The 26,338-nt window shown below is 39.2% G+C and overlaps 1 protein-coding gene across 4 annotated transcripts in view; it reads right to left on the reverse strand.

Moving 5' to 3' along the window:
• Nucleotides 1-26,338, reverse strand: part of nedd4a (NEDD4 E3 ubiquitin protein ligase a) — a 62,201-nt gene that overhangs the window by 5,975 nt on the left and 29,888 nt on the right. For 2 of the 4 annotated variants that reach the window (XM_079621626.1, XM_079621624.1), the window contains 13 exons: nucleotides 25,069-25,308; nucleotides 24,858-24,935; nucleotides 24,695-24,749; nucleotides 24,045-24,103; nucleotides 23,683-23,748; nucleotides 20,279-20,508; nucleotides 19,043-19,164; nucleotides 18,840-18,910; nucleotides 17,599-17,694; nucleotides 17,406-17,479; nucleotides 16,055-16,115; nucleotides 15,912-15,971; nucleotides 15,728-15,835 (listed from right to left, as the gene is read on the reverse strand). In XM_079621626.1, coding sequence (XP_079477752.1) covers nucleotides 15,728-15,835; nucleotides 15,912-15,971; nucleotides 16,055-16,115; nucleotides 17,406-17,479; nucleotides 17,599-17,694; nucleotides 18,840-18,910; nucleotides 19,043-19,164; nucleotides 20,279-20,508; nucleotides 23,683-23,748; nucleotides 24,045-24,103; nucleotides 24,695-24,749; nucleotides 24,858-24,935; nucleotides 25,069-25,308 — 1,320 coding nt within the window. The remainder of the gene's footprint in view (nucleotides 1-15,727; nucleotides 15,836-15,911; nucleotides 15,972-16,054; nucleotides 16,116-17,405; nucleotides 17,480-17,598; nucleotides 17,695-18,839; nucleotides 18,911-19,042; nucleotides 19,165-20,278; nucleotides 20,509-23,682; nucleotides 23,749-24,044; nucleotides 24,104-24,694; nucleotides 24,750-24,857; nucleotides 24,936-25,068; nucleotides 25,309-26,338) is intronic. The other 2 variants (XM_079621627.1, XM_079621625.1) reach the window with 1 other exon arrangement.

The following is a 26,338-nucleotide window of genomic DNA, read 5'->3' on the forward strand; positions in this document are numbered from 1 at the left end:
AAGAACAACCATTAGTTATGGCAAAAATCATTATAATTGACATACTCCAGTGGCTCACTGATTTACATGTAGGGCTGTTCGATTATGGTAAAAGTCAGAATCATGATTATTACTGATCAATACTGAGATTACGATTATTTCACTTTTTTTTTTTTTACGTCTTTTTGAAAGTAATTTCCTTGAAATAATAAATAATATAATAATAATAATAAAATATAGCTGCAAGCAGCAACACGGGGCCAAGCCCAGAAAGGGCTGTAGCGCAATGCAGAGCCAGAAGAGATAAAAGAGCAGAAATAGAATATACATGAAGAACAGATATCTTCAGAAGTACAGATAGGATGAAATGAAAAATGAACAGAAGTTCTGATGAGAACAAACACAGAATGAAGAGGAAAAAACACTTATTTCCTTATTAGGAATCTTTTGAACATTCCACAATTCACATGGTTTAATGCTTTGCTACACATCGGATTTGATTAAACAATCTTCAAAGTTATAGCCTTTTGCTTTACTCAGCATTTGCTTTATACTCATACACTGTGGTTTGCTTAATTTTACAGAGAGTTATGAAAATGTACTCAAAATGAAGATTTTTTATATAAATTTGCTGCATGTTATTTTTATGGAGATCCTTTCTCAGATACACATCATGTGCAGAACTGAAACAACTTTTCCACCACTTAAGGCCACAGTATCTCTTGCATGTGTCACACGGGATTCGAACCCACGACCAGAATGGTTCGGGATTCGAGACACGTGGTTTATCAAATTGCGCCACTCAGAGGACGTAACTTTCAAAGCTGCAGAGGATAGGCTTCAGTGTAAGAATAAGCACACAAAATCATGTTAACGAGATTAGCATGCTAAGCTAGCTTAATGCTAATGAAGCTAATGGTTATCCTGATAGCTGAAGAGCCACATTAGAAAGAATGGCATCTGGTTAGCATGCTAACCAATTATTATGCTAAGCTAACTAGCATAAGGCAACAAACACAGGCTAGGTCAACTTCGAAGATGAATATCTCGGGAACGGTAGCAAATATAAAAAATCTATTCAGTCATTTCTGTGCGTCTCAGTCCAAAGAACATCTGATCAAATTTTGGACAAAATTTAGCAAGATTTGAAGGAGAAGTAGTGAAAAAACTGTTTTTCATTTGTTCCAAAATGGCGGATAGTCACATTATTGGAAAATGACAAATGAGATATCGTCGGAATTGGCATAAGCCGAGGAACATAATGACATAAATCAATACAAATTTGAACAATGTTTTCAAAAGTTATAAGCGTTTTTGAAAAATACCTTATATCTCTGGAACACTAGGTGGCGCTGTGTTCATTGTTCTCATGTACCTTCAGGACATTGTGTCGATGATCCATACTAAATTTTGTGAAGATATGTCAAATAGTTTAAAAATGATTGCAAATTATGTCAAAATTCAAAATGGCGGACACGTGGTACCTCCCATCCTGACAAAATTGGCATCCTCGGATTCGGCATGACCCAAGGAATCCATAGATACCACATTCATGATTTTCTGACAAACTGTACAAAAGTTATTGGCCAAAATATCAATTTTTCATATCTCATGACCTGTAGGTGGCGCTGTTCTCGAATTTGGCATGGACCCTGAGATCATGGTTCCGATGAAGCGTACCAATTTTCCTTTCGATTGATCAAACTTTGGCCGAGATAGAGCTTCCGAACCAATATTGGGTCGAGTTTGTTAAGTTTGCAACAGCATAACTTTTGATCAAAGATGAATTAAAAAAATCTGTTCAGTCATTTCTGTGCGGTTCAGTCCAAATATCATGTGAGCCAATTTTCGTAAGAATTGAACAAAGTTTGAATGAGTAGTAGCAAAAAAACTTAATACTGTACTTTTCAAAATGGCTACTACTGTAATGGGCGGAGTCTTAATGTACGATATTGATTGCAATCACCATAATGAGTGGATTCAGGTGTACTAAGATTAATTTTCCTAGATCAAAGGGTTCAAAAGTTATAACTATTTAAATGTTCAATTTTTGAACTGGTGGTGGCGCTATAGAGTTTGACTTAGAGTCTCAAAAATTGGTCCAATTACTATTCATGGTCATATCTATAACTGTGCCAAATTTCATCATTTTCCTATGTACGGTTCATGGGGCTGCCATAGACTTACAGAGGAGGAAGAATAATAATAATAATAATAATAATAATAATAAATATAGCTGCAAGCAGCAACACGGGGCCAAGCCCAGAAAGGGCTGTAGCGCAATGCAGAGCCAGAAGAGATAAAAGAGCAGAAATAGAATATACATGAAGAACAGATATCTTCAGAAGTACAGATAGGATGAAATGAAAAATGAACAGAAGTTCTGATGAGAACAAACACAGAATGAAGAGGAAAAAACACTTATTTCCAATCCAAGAGTAAGAAAGAAATGGGCTGCAGCGCAATGCAGAGCCAGAAGGGCAAAAAGAGCAGAAATAGAATGTACATGAAGAACAGATATCTTCAGAAGTACAGATAGGATGAAATCAAAATGAACAGACGTTCTGATGAGAACGAACACAGAATGAAGAAAAAAAACACTTATTTCCAATCCTACAAAAGATTAGTATTGCTCTTATCTGGATAATAAAGGAATTATTCATACACATTTTGAAAGTTGTCCCACACGGACTTGAACCCACTATCTATGGGTCAGGTGCCTGTCCCTCATCTTGTTGTGCTTCTTGGCAATCATGCATTTACACAGCTGGCAAAATTCAACAGTTCAAGTGAGTATCAACTAAAAATTAAGAATTTGTATAAAGATGTACTGCATGTTATATTGAAGTTGTCAGAAAGACACAATATCTTGAATAGAAGCAACTTTTGCACCACTTCTGGCCACAGTATCTCTTGCATGTGTCACACGGGATTCGAACCCACGACCAGAATGGTTCGGGATTCGAGACACGTGGTTTATCAAATTGCGCCACTCAGAGGACGTAACTTTCAAAGCTGCAGAGGATAGGCTTCAGTGTAAGAATAAGCACACAAAATCATGTTAACGAGATTAGCATGCTAAGCTAGCTTAATGCTAATGAAGCTAATGGTTATCCTGATAGCTGAAGAGCCACATTAGAAAGAATGGCATCTGGTTAGCATGCTAACCAATTATTATGCTAAGCTAACTAGCATAAGGCAACAAACACAGGCTAGGTCAACTTCGAAGATGAATATCTCGGGAACGGTAGCAAATATAAAAAATCTATTCAGTCATTTCTGTGCGTCTCAGTCCAAAGAACATCTGATCAAATTTTGGACAAAATTTAGCAAGATTTGAAGGAGAAGTAGTGAAAAAACTGTTTTTCATTTGTTCCAAAATGGCGGATAGTCACATTATTGGAAAATGACAAATGAGATATCGTCGGAATTGGCATAAGCCTGTGACACTGCCACAGTAAAGCCTTGCACAATGCTCACTTAAGTTAAAACAATATATATGTATATATATTGTATACTGTGTGTATGTTGAATTTTGAGCATTTGCCTATGCCTTTTGTTGGTAGGAGAATAAGGGGGACTTTTGTTGGACTCTTATTTTGATGAGCCTGGGGGGCGGCCATTTTGAATGGGGCCGGTTCATATGTGCATGCTCTGGTCTGGGAGAGACATGGTGGATTATACTCTGGGGATTTTTTCCAGCTGGAGGATAACCTGTTTTTTGTGGGGCCCTGAACCAGTGGATTCATACCTTTTCTCTTTTTTGGGACATTGTTTTCATCAGGACTTTAAATTGCCTACCTACCCCAAACCGGAAAAGGACTGAGACAGGACTGTTGAGTATTATCTGTGTTTGTTATATTTTGTTTGCACGGATGAACTACTCTTGAACTTTCCCAACATGGACTATTTTGTTTGAGTTTTATACACAGACTCAAGAGATTTATGTTTTGTTTGCGTGTCCCTTACAAGTGTCTAAGTTGCCTTTATATTTCATTACCATATTCTTGGGAACTTTGCTGTCTTTGCAATCACGCTGTGTTGTGTGCCGTGTTTTTGATAAAAGGTGAAAGGAAACAATAATCAACTCCCTTGTTATAATGATTCAATCCTTTTATGAATTTGAAGTTGTTATAGATGGTGGCCCGTACGGGGAACGATTATTGTGAGAAATTGTATACAAATTGATATCGTACCTTTTATATTTGCAAAACTGTCTGTCTGTAAATCATGGATAACCCATCAGATGATGTTTGTGAGCAGGCTGTGACTGGTGAGGGGGAAGAGTGTCCAGAGGCCCCTCCTTACCAACCTCCCCCTGGGGTCTCATATAGAGAACCATTGCCAGTAATAGAATTAAGTTCCATGATGAGTGATATGTATATTGATGGCCAGGCTGAAGGAAGTGAAGAGGATGAACCCCCACTGTTGAAATCGAGGGGAGGAATGTTTGAACAACTTCAAATTAAAATAACCAAACTCTCTTCAACCCTTCAGGCTTTGCAGACAGAGGTGCAAACACTCAAAAGTGATTTCATGGCCAGTAACGATAGCATTGTTAACCGGGAGGCCTGTTTTAGGGATGCTATGGATCAACGTTTCGAGGCACTGGAAAGGGGAATGAATAGATCTTTGAACCACTTAGAGACAGAGATGGTGAATTGTCTTAAGCGACGTGATGAGCACTGGAAAAAAGAAATGTCACGAGTTAAGTCGACCAGTACCCCAGTATCGCCCCACCCTTTCATGCATAGTTTTTCAGATCCAGGACATCTTCCCTCTGTGATTCCTTCTCCGACGACACCTAAGCCTCCTATCAACCTAGAGTTTCCTACTTTCGGTCAAAATCGTGAAACCTGTGATGTTTTGGAGTTCATTGAAAAGTGTGAAAACTTCCTGTCACTCAGACCACTCACAGATGTGGAACTGCTAGCCACAATCAATGCAGTGCTAACAGGTCCTGCAAGGAGTTGGTGGGCAGCTGAAAAGTTAAAGATATGCAACTGGGATGAGTTCAAGCACTCCTTCATGTCTGCCTTCCTTTCAACCGATTACCTAACTGAGTTAGAAGATCAGCTCAAGGCTATGATTCAAGGCCCTAACCAGAGTATCCGGGATTTTGCCTATGATTATAGAGCTCTGTGCCTGAGATGGAGGGACGACTTGCCAGAAGAGGAGGTGGTAAGACGAATTCTAAATAGTTGTAATCCTTCCCTGGCGAGCAGTCTCAGAGGGGCAGTGTATACTGTGGAGCAACTAGTTAAAGTGGGATCATTGGTGGAGAGAGACTTGAATTCAAAGAAGGACTACTGGACTCGAGTCAACCAGCTCAAGGGAACTAATGAAGGAAAAAGGGGTGCCACATTCCGACGTGACCAACAATCCAAACCACAGACTACACCAGTCCAACATATCTCACTGATTCAAACAATCACGCCTGCTTTGCTGAAAGTGGCCATAGATGTGAGGAATTACCACGTCGAAGCCATTGTCGACACTGGTTCGACCTATTCCTTAATGCAGAAAGAATTATGGGAGGCTATAAAAAAGCCAGAAGAGCGGCTGCAGCAAAGTCTGAGCAGGACGTTCATGGTGGCAGATGGAAAGGCTCACGTATCAGAGGGTAGAACTCCTGTGGTTTATGAGTGGCATGGAATGGTCTGGACCATTGACACCTATATAATGTCAAATGAACACCTGGCATTTCCTCTTGTCCTCGGACTGGACTTCCTGAGGAAAACGGGGGTACAGCTGAACATTGCTGCAATGAGCTATGAGTTGAAGGTCAAAGGGCAAGTTAGAGTCTATCCTTTTCTCCAGCAACCCCAGTGGGAGCAGCAGTGTATTCTGAAGAGGGAACCGGTTATCTCCTTGTACATGGCAGTGCCCATGGAGAAGGGTGGAGAGCTGGAGACATCCACTGCGATAGCCACTTTCAGAAAAGATATTATAGCAAGACAACCGCCAGAAGTCCAGTCCTTCCTAAATAAATGGGCGACGGTCTGTGCTGGAGCTCTAGGGAGAACTAATCAAGCCATTCATCAGATCATAACAACAGATGAAATACCTGTTCGGTCGAAGGCCTATAGAGTGTCTCCGTTGAAGAAAGAGGTGATGGAAAGGGAGATCGATAAGATGATGCAAGAAGGTATCATCGAGCCGTCTCAATCCCCTTGGGCATCTCCGGTAGTATTGGTTCCAAAAACAGACGGCAGTCTAAGGTTCTGCGTGGATTATCGCCGGCTTAATTCCAAGACTCCCCAAGATGCCTATCCGATGCCTCTCATTCATGAAATTCTGGAGTCATTGCAAGGTGCCCATTATTTCAGTACTCTCGATTTAAAATCCGGATACTGGCAGGTCGAAATGGAAGAAAGCAGCAGGGAAAAGACAGCTTTTATAACCCCCTTCGGATTATTTCATTTCTTGACCATGCCCTTCGGGCTGAAAAATGCTGGGGCCACATTCCAGAGGTTGATGGAGAGAGTGTTGGGTGAGCTAAGAGGAAAGGTGTGCTTCGTCTACATAGATGACATAATTGTCTACTCCCCAAGCCAACAACAACACTTAAGAGATCTCAAAGCTGTCTTTCAGAAACTGAAGGAGGCTAATCTTACCCTAAACCTAAAGAAATGTCACTTCATGAGAGCAGAGCTAAAGTTTTTGGGACATGTTGTGTCTGAGGAGGGAGTAAAAGTCGACTCGGACAAGATCACTGCCATCAGTGGGTACCCAACCCCTCAAAATTTGTTGGAACTTCAGAGATACCTGGGGTTGGTTGGATGGTACCATAAGTTTATCCCACACTTTGCTGAACTGGCTGCCCCCTTGAACCACCTTAAAAGGAAAGGCATGAAATGGACATGGACCAACGAAACCCAGTTGAGCTTTGAGAGTCTCAAACATGCTCTGCAACATGCCCCTGTACTAGCTCAACCTAATCTGTCGCAACCCTTCCAAGTTCAGACGGATGCTAGCTCAATTGGCCTGGGAGCGGTTTTAACCCAGAACATCAGTGGAGAAGAGAAGGTGATTGCGTACGCCTCGAGAGGATTGAGGGGAGCAGAGGTGAATTACTCAACCTCAGAAAAAGAGTGCCTTGCGGTGGTTTGGGCTGTCGAAAAGTGGCACCATTACCTGGAAGGAGTACCCTTTGTGGTTTATACGGACCATGCTGCCTTGACCTGGGCCTTTAATTCACCCAAAACTACCTCTCGGCTGACGAGATGGACCTTAAGGCTCCAGCGGTTTCACTTCCAGGTCCAGTACCGGAAGGGACGGATGAATGTAGTCCCTGATGCCTTGTCGAGAGCTCAACATTGTAATGTCCCCTTAGCGGTGTATGTTGATGAGAAATCCTCCCATTGGAATTTGGATATCCCATCTACCATGGCAGAAATATTAAAAGCCCAGAGTGAGGATGTTGAGGTGAATGAGTTGAAAGGGAGGCTTGGGATCACTGATGACGCCAACCGCATCAGATGGGAAGTCCAGCAAGGGGTATTGTACAGAGTGTCGCCCTTTGCTGCTGGCACAAAGTACCAGCTAGCAGTGCCCAAGACTCTAACCACAACCTTCATCAATTATTTCCATAACAATCCACTGGGGGCACATCTGGGACGAATGAAGACACTTCTGAAAATCCTAGAAGTCGCCTGGTGGCCTGAAGTGCGCAAAGACGTATGGAAGTACGTGAAGGAATGCACAGTCTGCCAGAAATACAAGCCCAGCAACACCAAACCCTCCGGTTTCCTCCAGTCCACTGAGGTGGAGGAGCCTGGGTACATGTTAGGAGTGGACCTTATGGGGCCCCTTCCCAAAAGTAAAAAGGGTAATGTGTATCTTCTGGTAGTAGTCGATTATTTCACCAAATGGGTAGAGCTGTTTCCCATCAGAGATAGCAAGACGCACAGAATCTGCCAGTTTCTGCAAGAGGAGGTGTTTACAAGGTGGGGAGTTCCAAAATTTCTACTGTCAGACCGCGGGCCTCAGTTTCTAAGCCAGCTGATGGAGGATCTGTGTAAGAGATGGGGAATAACAAGGAAGCTCACCACCAGCTACCACCCTCAAACGAATCTCTCAGAGCGAGTCAACAGAACCATTAAGACCATGATTGCCTCCTTTGTAGGCGAAAGCCATCGTGACTGGGACAGGTGGCTGACTGAATTTCGTTTTGCTATTAACACCGCTCGCAATGAGTCCACGGGACACTCACCTGCTGAGCTAGCACTGGGCAGGCAGTTGAAAGGTCCCCTAGAACGACTTGTCGCTCATCCTCCAAATCCGGGACAATCAGGATATTCCCTCATAGAACGACAACAACAACTCCAGCAGGATGCACTAAAGGCCATGAGGAAAGCACACACCAAACAAGCCAGGTATTATAATGCCCGACGGAAGTTTGTACAATTCCAAGAGGGAGACCTGGTTTGGGTTCGTGCTCATCCAATGTCGAAAGCAGATGATTTCTTTACATCTAAACTTGCCCCTAAATGGGAGGGCCCTGTGAAGATAAAAAAGAAGTTGGGGCCGGTGAACTATCTTGTGGAATGGGGTTCTGGGGAAAAGGTGGACAATGTAAATGTCGTGAACCTTAAACGATACTTTGGGGGAGAACTCCAAAATAGCCTCCGGCAGGGGGGGGGGGACTCTGTGACACTGCCACAGTAAAGCCTTGCACAATGCTCACTTAAGTTAAAACAATATATATGTATATATATTGTATACTGTGTGTATGTTGAATTTTGAGCATTTGCCTATGCCTTTTGTTGGTAGGAGAATAAGGGGGACTTTTGTTGGACTCTTATTTTGATGAGCCTGGGGGGCGGCCATTTTGAATGGGGCCGGTTCATATGTGCATGCTCTGGTCTGGGAGAGACATGGTGGATTATACTCTGGGGATTTTTTCCAGCTGGAGGATAACCTGTTTTTTGTGGGGCCCTGAACCAGTGGATTCATACCTTTTCTCTTTTTTGGGACATTGTTTTCATCAGGACTTTAAATTGCCTACCTACCCCAAACCGGAAAAGGACTGAGACAGGACTGTTGAGTATTATCTGTGTTTGTTATATTTTGTTTGCACGGATGAACTACTCTTGAACTTTCCCAACATGGACTATTTTGTTTGAGTTTTATACACAGACTCAAGAGATTTATGTTTTGTTTGCGTGTCCCTTACAAGTGTCTAAGTTGCCTTTATATTTCATTACCATATTCTTGGGAACTTTGCTGTCTTTGCAATCACGCTGTGTTGTGTGCCGTGTTTTTGATAAAAGGTGAAAGGAAACAATAATCAACTCCCTTGTTATAATGATTCAATCCTTTTATGAATTTGAAGTTGTTATAGATGGTGGCCCGTACGGGGAACGATTATTGTGAGAAATTGTATACAAATTGATATCGTACCTTTTATATTTGCAAAACTGTCTGTCTGTAAATCATGGATAACCCATCAGATGATGTTTGTGAGCAGGCTGTGACTGGTGAGGGGGAAGAGTGTCCAGAGGCCCCTCCTTACCAACCTCCCCCTGGGGTCTCATATAGAGAACCATTGCCAGTAATAGAATTAAGTTCCATGATGAGTGATATGTATATTGATGGCCAGGCTGAAGGAAGTGAAGAGGATGAACCCCCACTGTTGAAATCGAGGGGAGGAATGTTTGAACAACTTCAAATTAAAATAACCAAACTCTCTTCAACCCTTCAGGCTTTGCAGACAGAGGTGCAAACACTCAAAAGTGATTTCATGGCCAGTAACGATAGCATTGTTAACCGGGAGGCCTGTTTTAGGGATGCTATGGATCAACGTTTCGAGGCACTGGAAAGGGGAATGAATAGATCTTTGAACCACTTAGAGACAGAGATGGTGAATTGTCTTAAGCGACGTGATGAGCACTGGAAAAAAGAAATGTCACGAGTTAAGTCGACCAGTACCCCAGTATCGCCCCACCCTTTCATGCATAGTTTTTCAGATCCAGGACATCTTCCCTCTGTGATTCCTTCTCCGACGACACCTAAGCCTCCTATCAACCTAGAGTTTCCTACTTTCGGTCAAAATCGTGAAACCTGTGATGTTTTGGAGTTCATTGAAAAGTGTGAAAACTTCCTGTCACTCAGACCACTCACAGATGTGGAACTGCTAGCCACAATCAATGCAGTGCTAACAGGTCCTGCAAGGAGTTGGTGGGCAGCTGAAAAGTTAAAGATATGCAACTGGGATGAGTTCAAGCACTCCTTCATGTCTGCCTTCCTTTCAACCGATTACCTAACTGAGTTAGAAGATCAGCTCAAGGCTATGATTCAAGGCCCTAACCAGAGTATCCGGGATTTTGCCTATGATTATAGAGCTCTGTGCCTGAGATGGAGGGACGACTTGCCAGAAGAGGAGGTGGTAAGACGAATTCTAAATAGTTGTAATCCTTCCCTGGCGAGCAGTCTCAGAGGGGCAGTGTATACTGTGGAGCAACTAGTTAAAGTGGGATCATTGGTGGAGAGAGACTTGAATTCAAAGAAGGACTACTGGACTCGAGTCAACCAGCTCAAGGGAACTAATGAAGGAAAAAGGGGTGCCACATTCCGACGTGACCAACAATCCAAACCACAGACTACACCAGTCCAACATATCTCACTGATTCAAACAATCACGCCTGCTTTGCTGAAAGTGGCCATAGATGTGAGGAATTACCACGTCGAAGCCATTGTCGACACTGGTTCGACCTATTCCTTAATGCAGAAAGAATTATGGGAGGCTATAAAAAAGCCAGAAGAGCGGCTGCAGCAAAGTCTGAGCAGGACGTTCATGGTGGCAGATGGAAAGGCTCACGTATCAGAGGGTAGAACTCCTGTGGTTTATGAGTGGCATGGAATGGTCTGGACCATTGACACCTATATAATGTCAAATGAACACCTGGCATTTCCTCTTGTCCTCGGACTGGACTTCCTGAGGAAAACGGGGGTACAGCTGAACATTGCTGCAATGAGCTATGAGTTGAAGGTCAAAGGGCAAGTTAGAGTCTATCCTTTTCTCCAGCAACCCCAGTGGGAGCAGCAGTGTATTCTGAAGAGGGAACCGGTTATCTCCTTGTACATGGCAGTGCCCATGGAGAAGGGTGGAGAGCTGGAGACATCCACTGCGATAGCCACTTTCAGAAAAGATATTATAGCAAGACAACCGCCAGAAGTCCAGTCCTTCCTAAATAAATGGGCGACGGTCTGTGCTGGAGCTCTAGGGAGAACTAATCAAGCCATTCATCAGATCATAACAACAGATGAAATACCTGTTCGGTCGAAGGCCTATAGAGTGTCTCCGTTGAAGAAAGAGGTGATGGAAAGGGAGATCGATAAGATGATGCAAGAAGGTATCATCGAGCCGTCTCAATCCCCTTGGGCATCTCCGGTAGTATTGGTTCCAAAAACAGACGGCAGTCTAAGGTTCTGCGTGGATTATCGCCGGCTTAATTCCAAGACTCCCCAAGATGCCTATCCGATGCCTCTCATTCATGAAATTCTGGAGTCATTGCAAGGTGCCCATTATTTCAGTACTCTCGATTTAAAATCCGGATACTGGCAGGTCGAAATGGAAGAAAGCAGCAGGGAAAAGACAGCTTTTATAACCCCCTTCGGATTATTTCATTTCTTGACCATGCCCTTCGGGCTGAAAAATGCTGGGGCCACATTCCAGAGGTTGATGGAGAGAGTGTTGGGTGAGCTAAGAGGAAAGGTGTGCTTCGTCTACATAGATGACATAATTGTCTACTCCCCAAGCCAACAACAACACTTAAGAGATCTCAAAGCTGTCTTTCAGAAACTGAAGGAGGCTAATCTTACCCTAAACCTAAAGAAATGTCACTTCATGAGAGCAGAGCTAAAGTTTTTGGGACATGTTGTGTCTGAGGAGGGAGTAAAAGTCGACTCGGACAAGATCACTGCCATCAGTGGGTACCCAACCCCTCAAAATTTGTTGGAACTTCAGAGATACCTGGGGTTGGTTGGATGGTACCATAAGTTTATCCCACACTTTGCTGAACTGGCTGCCCCCTTGAACCACCTTAAAAGGAAAGGCATGAAATGGACATGGACCAACGAAACCCAGTTGAGCTTTGAGAGTCTCAAACATGCTCTGCAACATGCCCCTGTACTAGCTCAACCTAATCTGTCGCAACCCTTCCAAGTTCAGACGGATGCTAGCTCAATTGGCCTGGGAGCGGTTTTAACCCAGAACATCAGTGGAGAAGAGAAGGTGATTGCGTACGCCTCGAGAGGATTGAGGGGAGCAGAGGTGAATTACTCAACCTCAGAAAAAGAGTGCCTTGCGGTGGTTTGGGCTGTCGAAAAGTGGCACCATTACCTGGAAGGAGTACCCTTTGTGGTTTATACGGACCATGCTGCCTTGACCTGGGCCTTTAATTCACCCAAAACTACCTCTCGGCTGACGAGATGGACCTTAAGGCTCCAGCGGTTTCACTTCCAGGTCCAGTACCGGAAGGGACGGATGAATGTAGTCCCTGATGCCTTGTCGAGAGCTCAACATTGTAATGTCCCCTTAGCGGTGTATGTTGATGAGAAATCCTCCCATTGGAATTTGGATATCCCATCTACCATGGCAGAAATATTAAAAGCCCAGAGTGAGGATGTTGAGGTGAATGAGTTGAAAGGGAGGCTTGGGATCACTGATGACGCCAACCGCATCAGATGGGAAGTCCAGCAAGGGGTATTGTACAGAGTGTCGCCCTTTGCTGCTGGCACAAAGTACCAGCTAGCAGTGCCCAAGACTCTAACCACAACCTTCATCAATTATTTCCATAACAATCCACTGGGGGCACATCTGGGACGAATGAAGACACTTCTGAAAATCCTAGAAGTCGCCTGGTGGCCTGAAGTGCGCAAAGACGTATGGAAGTACGTGAAGGAATGCACAGTCTGCCAGAAATACAAGCCCAGCAACACCAAACCCTCCGGTTTCCTCCAGTCCACTGAGGTGGAGGAGCCTGGGTACATGTTAGGAGTGGACCTTATGGGGCCCCTTCCCAAAAGTAAAAAGGGTAATGTGTATCTTCTGGTAGTAGTCGATTATTTCACCAAATGGGTAGAGCTGTTTCCCATCAGAGATAGCAAGACGCACAGAATCTGCCAGTTTCTGCAAGAGGAGGTGTTTACAAGGTGGGGAGTTCCAAAATTTCTACTGTCAGACCGCGGGCCTCAGTTTCTAAGCCAGCTGATGGAGGATCTGTGTAAGAGATGGGGAATAACAAGGAAGCTCACCACCAGCTACCACCCTCAAACGAATCTCTCAGAGCGAGTCAACAGAACCATTAAGACCATGATTGCCTCCTTTGTAGGCGAAAGCCATCGTGACTGGGACAGGTGGCTGACTGAATTTCGTTTTGCTATTAACACCGCTCGCAATGAGTCCACGGGACACTCACCTGCTGAGCTAGCACTGGGCAGGCAGTTGAAAGGTCCCCTAGAACGACTTGTCGCTCATCCTCCAAATCCGGGACAATCAGGATATTCCCTCATAGAACGACAACAACAACTCCAGCAGGATGCACTAAAGGCCATGAGGAAAGCACACACCAAACAAGCCAGGTATTATAATGCCCGACGGAAGTTTGTACAATTCCAAGAGGGAGACCTGGTTTGGGTTCGTGCTCATCCAATGTCGAAAGCAGATGATTTCTTTACATCTAAACTTGCCCCTAAATGGGAGGGCCCTGTGAAGATAAAAAAGAAGTTGGGGCCGGTGAACTATCTTGTGGAATGGGGTTCTGGGGAAAAGGTGGACAATGTAAATGTCGTGAACCTTAAACGATACTTTGGGGGAGAACTCCAAAATAGCCTCCGGCAGGGGGGGGGGGACTCTGTGACACTGCCACAGTAAAGCCTTGCACAATGCTCACTTAAGTTAAAACAATATATATGTATATATATTGTATACTGTGTGTATGTTGAATTTTGAGCATTTGCCTATGCCTTTTGTTGGTAGGAGAATAAGGGGGACTTTTGTTGGACTCTTATTTTGATGAGCCTGGGGGGCGGCCATTTTGAATGGGGCCGGTTCATATGTGCATGCTCTGGTCTGGGAGAGACATGGTGGATTATACTCTGGGGATTTTTTCCAGCTGGAGGATAACCTGTTTTTTGTGGGGCCCTGAACCAGTGGATTCATACCTTTTCTCTTTTTTGGGACATTGTTTTCATCAGGACTTTAAATTGCCTACCTACCCCAAACCGGAAAAGGACTGAGACAGGACTGTTGAGTATTATCTGTGTTTGTTATATTTTGTTTGCACGGATGAACTACTCTTGAACTTTCCCAACATGGACTATTTTGTTTGAGTTTTATACACAGACTCAAGAGATTTATGTTTTGTTTGCGTGTCCCTTACAAGTGTCTAAGTTGCCTTTATATTTCATTACCATATTCTTGGGAACTTTGCTGTCTTTGCAATCACGCTGTGTTGTGTGCCGTGTTTTTGATAAAAGGTGAAAGGAAACAATAATCAACTCCCTTGTTATAATGATTCAATCCTTTTATGAATTTGAAGTTGTTATAAGCCGAGGAACATAATGACATAAATCAATACAAATTTGAACAATGTTTTCAAAAGTTATAAGCGTTTTTGAAAAATACCTTATATCTCTGGAACACTAGGAGGCGCTGTGTTCATTGTTCTCATGTACCTTCAGGACATTGTGTCGATGATCCATACTAAATTTTGTGAAGATATGTCAAATAGTTTAAAAATGATTGCAAATTATGTCAAAATTCAAAATGGCGGACACGTGGTACCTCCCATCCTGACAAAATTGGCATCCTCGGATTCGGCATGACCCAAGGAATCCATAGATACCACATTCATGATTTTCTGACAAACTGTACAAAAGTTATTGGCCAAAATATCAATTTTTCATATCTCATGACCTGTAGGTGGCGCTGTTCTCGAATTTGGCATGGACCCTGAGATTATGGTTCCGATGAAGCGTACCAATTTTCCTTTCGATTGATCAAACTTTGGCCGAGATAGAGCTTCTGAACCAATATTGGGTCGAGTTTGTTAAGTTTGCAACAGCATAACTTTTGATCAAAGATGAATTAAAAAAATCTGTTCAGTCATTTCTGTGCGGTTCAGTCCAAATATCATGTGAGCCAATTTTCGTAAGAATTGAACAAAGTTTGAATGAGTAGTAGCAAAAAAACTTAATACTGTACTTTTCAAAATGGCTACTACTGTAATGGGCGGAGTCTTAATGTACGATATTGATTGCAATCACCATAATGAGTGGATTCAGGTGTACTAAGATTAATTTTCCTAGATCAAAGGGTTCAAAAGTTATAACTATTTAAATGTTCAATTTTTGAACTGGTGGTGGCGCTATAGAGTTTGACTTAGAGTCTCAAAAATTGGTCCAATTACTATTCATGGTCATATCTATAACTGTGCCAAATTTCATCATTTTCCTATGTACGGTTCATGGGGCTGCCATAGACTTACAGAGGAGGAAGAATAATAATAATAATAATAATAATAATAATAATAAGAAAACTAACGGATACAATAGGTGCCTTGCCCTACGGGCTTGGCCCCTAATAAGAAAACTAACGGATACAATAGGTGCCTTGCCCTACGGGCTTGGCCCCTAATAAATAAATAAATAATTGCTATATGAAATAAAATTAAAACAAAATTAATACAACTTAAAAATATAAATAAAACAAATCAAATAAAAGTACAAAAGTAAATCTGACCTTCCAGAACCAGACGATGGCGGGGTGATTTGGGTTGTAGCCATTTTTATATTTCGTGTTTTCTCTCCAGTCGTTGACGTCCACGTCTCCTAAGCCACACATCAACAGCTGAGGAACACAGACGGGTCAGTCAGGGCTGTGAGAGCTCATAAATATATAACGTTTCTAGAGCACATCGTCTCACCTCCAGCTCGTTTTCATCAAAGATCTTGATCAGGTCCAGAGGGATCAGCTCGTAGAAACCCTGAGGATAAAACGTCAAGACATAAATCAGTGTAAGTCTCGGTGGGCGGCGGTGACCTGAACTGACCGAACGGGCGTCTGTACCTCCTTGAAGGCCGTCATCTGTCTCTGGATCCGATCTACAAATCTCCACTGCATCACCAGACTGGAAATAAACAGAGGAGAGAGAATTATATCCCAAAATGTGCTAGCAAACACCACGAACTCAAAATAATCCCATCGCATTGATGACACTGATGAGCAGGAGATAAAGATTTCTAGTATGTGAACTAGAGTGACCACACCGCGTTTTCACCGCTTGTCCCGCACGTCGCATATTGAGAAAATGTCTGTAATGATCATATTAAGAAAACGATCATGTGTTCTTTTGCCTTTTTAAGAAAGCATTTTATTTATTCTTCTTGCGGCGTAGTTTTTCAATCCCTTAGTTATACATGTTATATGTATATGTAACAGCGCTTCATCAGAAGTACATATAGAGAGGCTAAGCCCCGCCCCTCCGCTTCCGGCTCATGGGACCTTATTTCGGAAAAAAATATGTATGCTAGTCAATGGCGAGAGACAACTTATCTCTTTTTTTCGTCCGAACTGTGCCCTGAATTACACATATGATGTTTGTCAATTTAAAAGATAATTATGAAAGTCAAGAAAGTCGCAGTTTGTCATAAAACAGAAGAGTAACGTTTAGTTTTATGTGAAAGTCTCGCACTATACGTCACCGTTGCTCGTGTGTGTGCAGTCTGGTACAACACACTCATGCGTGACGGTGTAACGTTACGATTATAACGCAAGACTATAGAAAACATGACAGACGTTAGCTTCAGTAATTGAGAGAAAAGGTATGACGTCACATGTGCGCCTTTTGGGTTTGTAGTCTTTGTAATGACGTATTGTGAGTGAGCAAGTGTGCGTTTGTGTGTGTGTGCGTATGTATGTATGTATGTATGTGTGCGAGTGAATGTGTGTGTGCGAGACGGCACGCGATGTCTGGTCGGAAAGCAACGTGTAGTCTGACTTGTCCACGACACGACAAGATTTTACTAGTCAGAAAAAATTGCGTAATCTGACACAGTGACTATCGTAACAGACAAAAAAATCTTGTATTCTGAACCAGGCATTATGAAAACCCCAAATTCAAAATTTGAATATTGTGAAAAGGTTTCATAAGCTGCCAGCCATAATCATCACAATGATAACAAATAAAGGCTTGAAATATCTCACTGTGCATGTAATGAGTCTATATAATATATTAGTTTCACCTTTTAAGTTGAATTACTGGAATAAATGAACTTTTTGCACCATATTCTGATTTTTCGAGTTTTACCGGTATAATCGTCCCACATTTGGTTTGTTTGATGGTGGTGGTCACCCTGATGTCCACAAGTGTCAAATGTGTTGAGGTTTGTATGTGCCACTAGAGGGCGGTAAAACATACTGAATATACTCCTTTTTGTTGGTGTCATTGACGACAATATCAGCACCTCCTGGCTTCAGATCACGCTGGTGCGTCTGCGGAAGAGATCAGACATTTAAAATCAAATCTTATTTACATTTGTATGGTTTCAGGAGTCTTGGGATATAAAGCACTTGGACTGCTCTCGGTGTTCACGGCAGAATGGAGTAATTACCTGTCCAAAAAGCTCCTCGTCGATGGCGAACCGGAGGTCCAGGTCTGTGGGGTCGTTCTCCAAAATCCATCGCAGGGAATTAAAGTACTCGTTGTCCTAAAGTCAAATATGACCCAAAAACAACAGGTTGACAAGTGTTTGAAGACAGGGCATGAATGACTTAACCAAAGTTCAATGGGACATTAATCACATCATTAGTGGTAACCGCACTCTCACGAGTTAAAGTATAACTTTTACGACTCACTAATAATAACCCAGAGGCACTGACGTTTATTAGAAATAAATACTACTCCCTAGTGAAAAATAAATATACCAAAATGTATTTGAAATACATTTATTTTATGCTAAAGTACACTACAAATACATTTACACATTTATGTGCTTAATATAAATACCCTGCAATTGAAATTTTGGTATGCTAAACTGATAAACTTAGTCTACAATTAATTTAGTACCTAATGTACTTCAGTTTCCTGGAAATAGTGTTGAAGTTCAACTAAAGATATACTTACCCGTAAGTATATTTGACTGTGCTAAAGTGGAACTATTGCAAATATACTTTAGATACACTTTAAATATCTTGCATTAAAAGACTGATATTATACAGAGAGATCATTACAAATAGTGATATTAGAGCACATTTTAGGCTTAATATTAAGAAAGGTACTTTGTGCAATAAAGAAGTACTCCAAATAAAGTTGAATTATAATATTTATTTCAGTAAGTCTCAGTAAATACAGTATGTTAATAGATTTGTAGTATAATTAATATGAAATAAATGCATTTTAAACTACGGTAGTTTTTTTTTCACTAGGGTGTACACATTAAAAAATTCATTTATTGTGTGGACTTCCTTAAATACAATATAAATATAATTAAATACAATGCAAATAAATATCATTTAACTGATAAAAAAATATATATATATATATAATTTATATATATTTAAATGAATAATATAAAAATACTAATAAATACAAATAAATTAGATACAAATAAATAAGAGCAACTATGTTGTTGTAGTGCACTTCTACTATTATGTATAGTAGATATACATTACATTTTACATTCAATTCAACAAGTATCCAATTAAAATGTCAATCTGAGCACATTGCATTGTGGGATACAGTATCTAACATACTGTACAATGAAATATATGGTAGATTGGAATGATAATTTGCTATAGCCATTGTTCTCTCTGAAAAAGAACAAAAGTGATGTTCAGAATTGATGTCACTCACCACTGACTCCATGTCCTGTAACGTGATTGGCTTCTGCAGCATCATCTTGTAGAAGGGCCGGATGAAGAATGCTAAGAGCAACATGAGGTAAACGATGACAGATTTTTGATTCAGTCTGCATGCATACAGTGTGTCGGGAGCCACAGTAAAATACTGTGAATATGAGTTGTGGGTATTTATATTGGTCTTGACAGGTTACTCACCATCCAAAAGCTTCCCGTGATAAACAGCCATTCCAGCCACCCGGCCGATGAACTTAAAATACGACAGGTGGTCCTCGTTGCACAGACCTGAGTTGGGGTTGATCTGCAGGGTGTAGTTATCCCTGCAACATTCACACGGCACATCTTTAAAGTCCATCTTTGAAATGGTTTTTCCATGCACAAATGTTCTAAGCAAGCACAACACGCGAGAGTCTGGGGACCGCTTTGACAGACAGAGCTCTGGGGTCTTGGATCTTCCTACTGCATGGTTTTTGTGTCCAAAAATAAAAATAAACAAAAAAATAAATTAGAAGAAAAGATTTTAAATAAAGAAATATGTATAAAAATATATATTTAATATTGTTTTTCATAAAAAATATATATTTTAAAATGGTTATATTTTATAAAGTTTATGAATATGAATACATTTATGAATTATGAAAAGAAAAATTAAATCAAATTATTTGATATATAATAATTTGATAAAATAATTCATATTATTTAATTATTTGATAAAATAATTATTAATATTTAATTATTTATTAAATTCATATTGAATATTTATATATATATATATATATATATGTATTAAATTCATATTATATATATATATATTCAATATGAATTTAATAAATAATTAAATAATAATTAATTATTCAATAAATCAATTATATTCAATAAATAAAAATAATAATATAAACCATTTTTTTTATATTATATTATAAAATATATTATGAAATTATATAAAATAAAATTAATGAAACGAGAATTTTTTTTATATATATATTGATGTTAAATATTTTATAATTAAAAAAAGAATTGTACATATCAGTTTCTGATTCCTAGAAAAGTTCAAAACTGTGGTGACTGTGATGACGCATTTCCACAGTTATTATTAACATTGTAAATCTAGCAAATTGATGAACATTTATAATGATCTCTTACTTTAGCATTAAATACAGAAAACTGAGCGTTTCTAATACAACGGCTGAGGGAGTGACTGCAAATTTAACATCTTTCTTTCTTTCTTTCTGCTAACCACTGTAATCAATCTCTTACGATTGTTCCTCTTTTTTTGGAAGTTGTGGAAACACTATTGTGGATTTTATTTTTGCTATTAGGGCAAATGGGAACGCAAAAATTATACAAGTTTACCCAACTGTGACGACATAATCTGAGAATCCTGGAAATGTGAAAAGGGTGCATGTAAAGGGCCAGTTAAGCTCCATCACTCACGTGGCAGAATACTCAAACAGCCCATAATACGGGTTGAACATTTCCTTGGAGATCAGGAAGAACCATTCCCGGGCCACGCCCCCATAGTCGAGGCCCTTCTCGCCCTCGAACTCCACCCAGAGACGGGCCTTCAGCAGGTCCGAGCGCTTGACGGCCAGGATGCGCCGGTACGAGTCCTCCAGGAGAGCGTTACGCCTCACATTCAGCTCGAAGCGGTTCGGGATGTCAGCCTGGAGACCGAAGAAAAGATTTATTATGATTTTATTACACTTTAATTATCCTTTTTTTTTTTGGTTTTGACTGGATCAAACATGTAAGGTGATGACAAAAAGATTTTTCCAGCCCACACAGTATTAGATGCATTAGCATGTAGCGATACACTGCAAAAAAGCTTTTCTTACTTAGTATTTTTGTCTTGTTTCCAGTCCAAATATCTAAAAATTCTTACATCAAGATGCAATTACTAGATGAGTAAAATGACATAAGATTATGTCCTATTTTCCGGGGGATTTAATCCAAATGAAGTAAGTTGATGCTTAAAAAAAGCTAAATTATCTGTCAATGGGGTAAGAAAAATAATCTTAATCCAAACAGAAACAAGATTATTTTTCTTACCCTATTGGCTGATAATTTAGCTTGTTTTAAAGCAAAATCTCACTTATTTTTTATTTATTTCCCCAGAAAACAAGACTTAAGGCGAGACACTACAGGTGAATAGGGTACATTTTTAAAATAATAGATATCACCATGAAACTTCCTCAGTTGATTACTTGCACAAGTTCATAAAAAAAATGTATTACAAGTTTTTGAAATTCGTATGTTTAATTATGCAAATTAGGCATTATCTCATTAAATATGCGCAATTTCGCATATATTTTCGGTAGATAGATCTGAACATATGATAAAGCCAGGTGCAAAATTCTTTTTTCATTTTGATTACACACAAGATGAAGAAAGATGTTCAGAGGGATTTCAGGATATATGCTTTCATTACCTAGGAAATCAAAATATACTGTCCATAGCCTTAAAAAATCGATTTTCCTCATAATTTTTTTATTAAAATGTCACATAAATCAGGCCAGGAATGATTTATTAACAAATCCCTCTGAACATATCTTCATAATACTGCTAAGTGTATAACTGGAAAGTTTGGTGTACATCGGTGTTACATCGGCTGAGATGTTTCTACTGGAGAATGACAAAAAACTCATTTTGAGAAAAAGGCATTTAAAGATTTGTAATGTAAAAAATCATACTTTTTTAGTGGAAACAAATATTTACTGACACAATATCTTATCAAATCATTAGCAACAACAATACAAACCACCTAAATCACATCAAAACTTATAAACACAGCATTTATGGCCTTTAACTGAGCAGAAAAACAGTCAAAAACACACATCTGAATGTCAGAGCGCGTCACGTGATGCATCTGAACCAATCACGTTGTCAGAAATTGACATCAGCCAATGAGATTTCGCTTTTAGGGTTAAATGCCCATTTTACTTTCACGATTGGTTGCTGATTAAAAGGAAATTACCATATTTGGATCCGACAGCATTGTAAAGGAGAGAGAGAGCTTTCCAACGATGTGCGTGATTAAAGGAAGAACAGAGATCGCGGAGCAGCGCGTTGATTAAGAACGCCAACTTTTGTTGAATTTCAGATAAATCTACAGACGCAAATAGACAAAGTGTAGTAAAATAAAGACCTACATGTGTATTTTGGACTTTTTTTCACCACAAGTCTGAAAGAAGACATGTTATTGAAGACAAATAGCCCAAAATCTCAAAATTGACCAGTGAAAAAAAAAAAATGTTTTTGCCTGCCGTGTCTCGCCTTAATATCTTATGTCATTTTACTCATCTAGTAAATGGATCTTGATTTAAGAAATGTTTGATATTTGGACTGGAAACAAGACAAAAATACTGAGTAAGAAAAGTCTTTTTTTGCAGTGATACCCTCATGTCACGATTCGATACACATCACGACACTGAACTCAGCTGTTCATTGTTTGTCCATGTTAGTTCACAGTGCATTAACTAATGATAACAAATACAACTTCTGATTTTAATCATGTATTAGTAAATGTTGAAATTAATATCTAAGATTAATAAATGTTTAAGAAGTATTGTTGATTTGCAGTGATGGGAATAACGGCGTTATAAATAAACGGCGTTACTAACGGCGTTATTTTTGTCAGTAACGAGTAATCTAACTAATTACTGTTTCCTCCGTTACAACGCAGTTACTGTTACTGACAATAAAATGTGCCGTTACTATAATTGAGTTCACTGAAGCGGTTTTCATCCGATCGGGCTCTTTTCTCCGCCATAGGAACTGCAAACTCTTTTCTCTGGTGTGTGTGTGTGTTTCGAGGCGCCGGACTGGACAAAAGCGAAGCGAAAGTCGTCAGCGCGCGAGAGAGACCGAGTGTGATCCGTCCAAGAGCGCGCTCGACAGTTCGCGAGAGAAACCGAGTAGGCCTATGTCCGAGCATAATATAGTGTATCATCTGCAACGTTTTAATTAGTTTACATGGTTATAAAATAAAACTCCAAAATAACCTGCATGGGAACGTTCAAAGAAAACATCTTTGTTTGACCGGTTGTGAACACGTGGGGAAAACACGACTAGAATTTGGCTTAAATAACGTTCTCTGTAGGTTATACAAATAAAACCCCAAAATATTATATTTTATTATTATTATTATGATTTATGTTGGTACGTTGTTCAATATTATATTGAGAACACTTTTAGTTAAACTGCTTACATTTGTGAGGAAGAAAATACTTCAAGTAGGCTAGTATGTCTACCAGTTGTAAAGGTTTTATCATTTTAATTTGCACTATAAAGAGTGTATGTGTAGCCCTATGTATATTTTTTTATTACTTCTTTTTGGTACATTTCTTAAGAAGCATACCGGTAATTTATTTTTGGATTTGTTGGCCAGTTGTGGTCTGTGCAATAAATATTAAAAGTTCTAAACCATCAATGTTTTATATTTGTTCTAGTGTCCATTTCATTCATTTAACATATTTAATATTGGGGGTATCCAAGATATTTCACATATTTAAATTTTTCGTTTTTTTCCAATAGTTACTTTGCCTGGTAATTAGTTACTTTTGTAATGATATAACTCAGTTACTAACTGAGTTACTTTTTGTGAGAAGTAACTAGTAACTATAACTAATTACTTTTTTTAAGTAACTTGCCCAACACTGTTGATTTGTAACTAAGGTAGTTAACTAATGAACCTTATTGTAAAGTGTTACTGATTCTTTAGATTTTAAAACTACATTAATTGTGATAACGGTTGCGACTATAAACCCCAGATATAGTTGGTCTAGATATTGAGATCTGAATGGGACAGAAAAAGCTGAATGTGAAGGACAGTGACGTACCGGTTTCTTCAGTTTCTTGCGGAAGTATTCATACTTCTGTTTATAGTCTCTGGAGTAAGGCACGGCCTGAAATAAAACAGAACACAATAATCCATCAGCTCTTATCGGCTGTTCCTGATCCGACAGAGATCGTTCAACTCAACCCGGACAAATATAACTTCCCCTCATGACACACACAAACCCCTAACAGGAAGAAATGTACAGGGTTTCAGGCTCAGAATACTTTTAGAAACAAGATATGGCAAAGATCACTGCAGCCCGTCTCAATGTGATCCATTAATGGCCTAAAGATCCGTTTCTATTGGCTCGGTCTCCAATGCCTGACTGTACATGAACATTAACAGAAACAGAAAACCACTTACCGGACCAGTGATGGCTGAATTCTGCAGTCTTGGATCTTCCCACTGCGTGACTTTAGTGTCTAAGAAAAAAAAAAAAAAAAAAAAACATAAAATAAAAATGTGCATAAAGAAAATAAAACAAAAAAGAGAGTATAAATAAAAATATAAATTGAATAATAAAATGTATCAATTTGAAAAACATTAAAATAAAATGTAAATACATAAGCAAATAATAAAATGATACATATGAGTATATTATAGTATGGTATATAGAAAAGTTTTAAACTAAAAAACTAAATATAAAGGAGTTTAAAAAAATATAGTAACATTTTTTATTAATATATACTATAAATTGTATAAATATATATATACTGTATATATATATATATATATATATATATATAACATTTGTAAATATTAAATTATTTAAAATAAAATGTAAATAAATAAATATTGAATGCTAAAATTAAAAATATAAATATATAATAGTACAGTATATTTAATTTAGTTAAAATATGTTTAAAAACATAATACAAAAGTGTTTTAAAAATATTGTACACAATTTAAAAAAGTAAAAAAATTGCACATAAAAAAAAATCAGTTCCCGATTGTTGAAAAAGTTCAACATTGTGGGTTTTTCGGATTGGTGTGGTTATGAATGTGCCACTTACTGTGATCGATGTAGAAGATTCTGCCGTCACTATGTACTCGCTCCTCCCAGCCAGGCTATAGGAGACACACACACACACACACCTTTTTAACATCTGTCCTGAACACCATATCAATAAAATCATATTATTGTTATGACATCAGCGATGACATCGTCCATCGTACCGGCAGTGGGCCGAGGTCAGTGGGGTCAACGGAGACTCTCCTCCTCATTTGCATGGGAACCTTCAGCCGGGGGTCGTCCTGTGACGGAACAGGAAACAGGATGGCAAACACAGGAAGTACATTTCAGCATGAACAATGGTATGGAACAATGAACAAGTATTATATACATATGGTAATGCCACGTAATATAATGTAAAAAAAATAAAAGTACTTCTGTTTGTGCCTGCCGTACCCATGAGGTGGTCTTAGTGTTGTGGTCTATGAAAAAGGCCCGTCCGTTTGGAGCGCTGCGCACCTCCCAGCCGGTCGGCATCAGACCCACGGGCTCCGGTGTGTGTGTGTGTGTGTGCTGCGGGGACACTTCCGGGGAGAGCAGGGGCGGAGCGTAGCCTGTGGGATTCTGGGAGAGAGACATGGCCCCGCCCGTCACCTCAGAGGGAGGCTGTATGAGCTGAAATACAGAGGTCAAAGTTCAGGAAACAAATATAGAAATATATATAAACACAATTCTTCGAGATTAGACAGAAATCACAAAGCGAATTGATTTGGTACTTTTATGCGTGGCAACCATCTTCCCAAACGTGTGATGAGATGCACTTGCTGTTAAACTGGCTGCTGTCAACAAAACAGAAACTTTAAGGCCTCCGCGCATTTTTCTGCCTTGATGGTTTAAAATTTACAAATTAAGATATTAAGTCGGTCATAATTAGTTCTGAAAAAAATATTATTATTTTTATTATTATTTCTTTCTTATTTTAATTAACAAAAAATATTTAGTAATAATAATAATAATAATAACAACAACAATAACAAAACATAAAATTAAATAAAAATTGGTTTAAAAAAAAATAAGTGGTACAATTTTTTTTATTAAATACACATTTTAGACAGCCATAATTTGTTCTGTAAAATATAGTTCTTCTTCTTATTATTATTATTATATTAATTTTCTTAAATACTTTTACAGTGAAAAATTACAAGAGTGGTTTCTTATTTTGTTTTATATTTTTCTTCAGTATTAATACAAATAATTATTATTAATATTTTACATTTTATTGTTGATTTGATTGTTATTACTAAATTAGTGTTTAGTTTGATTGTTAATACTAAATTAGTGTTTAGTTTCATAGTATTAATATTTATAATAATAAAAATAATAATAATAACTACAAAGATATTATTTTTGTATAGTCATATATAATCACAATTTTTTTGGTCCAAATTGTGCAGCCATACAAACAAGCAAAGCAAACCTGTAGCTTAAAAAAAAATATATATATATATATATTTTTTTTTTAATTCAGAATGAAACGTAAGTAACGTTATTTCCCACAAAATTGTGCATCCCTAACCCAGATATATATTTATTTATTTTTATCGATGTAAACCAATAACTGTAAAGCGTCTTTGAGTGTCTAGAAAAGCGCTATAAAAATTAAATGTATTATTATACTGTTGATAGAGCTTTCTCTACAGCGAGC

This window comes from Phoxinus phoxinus (genome assembly GCF_949152265.1).
Source record: "Phoxinus phoxinus genome assembly, chromosome: 8".
NCBI lineage: Eukaryota > Metazoa > Chordata > Actinopteri > Cypriniformes > Leuciscidae > Phoxinus > Phoxinus phoxinus.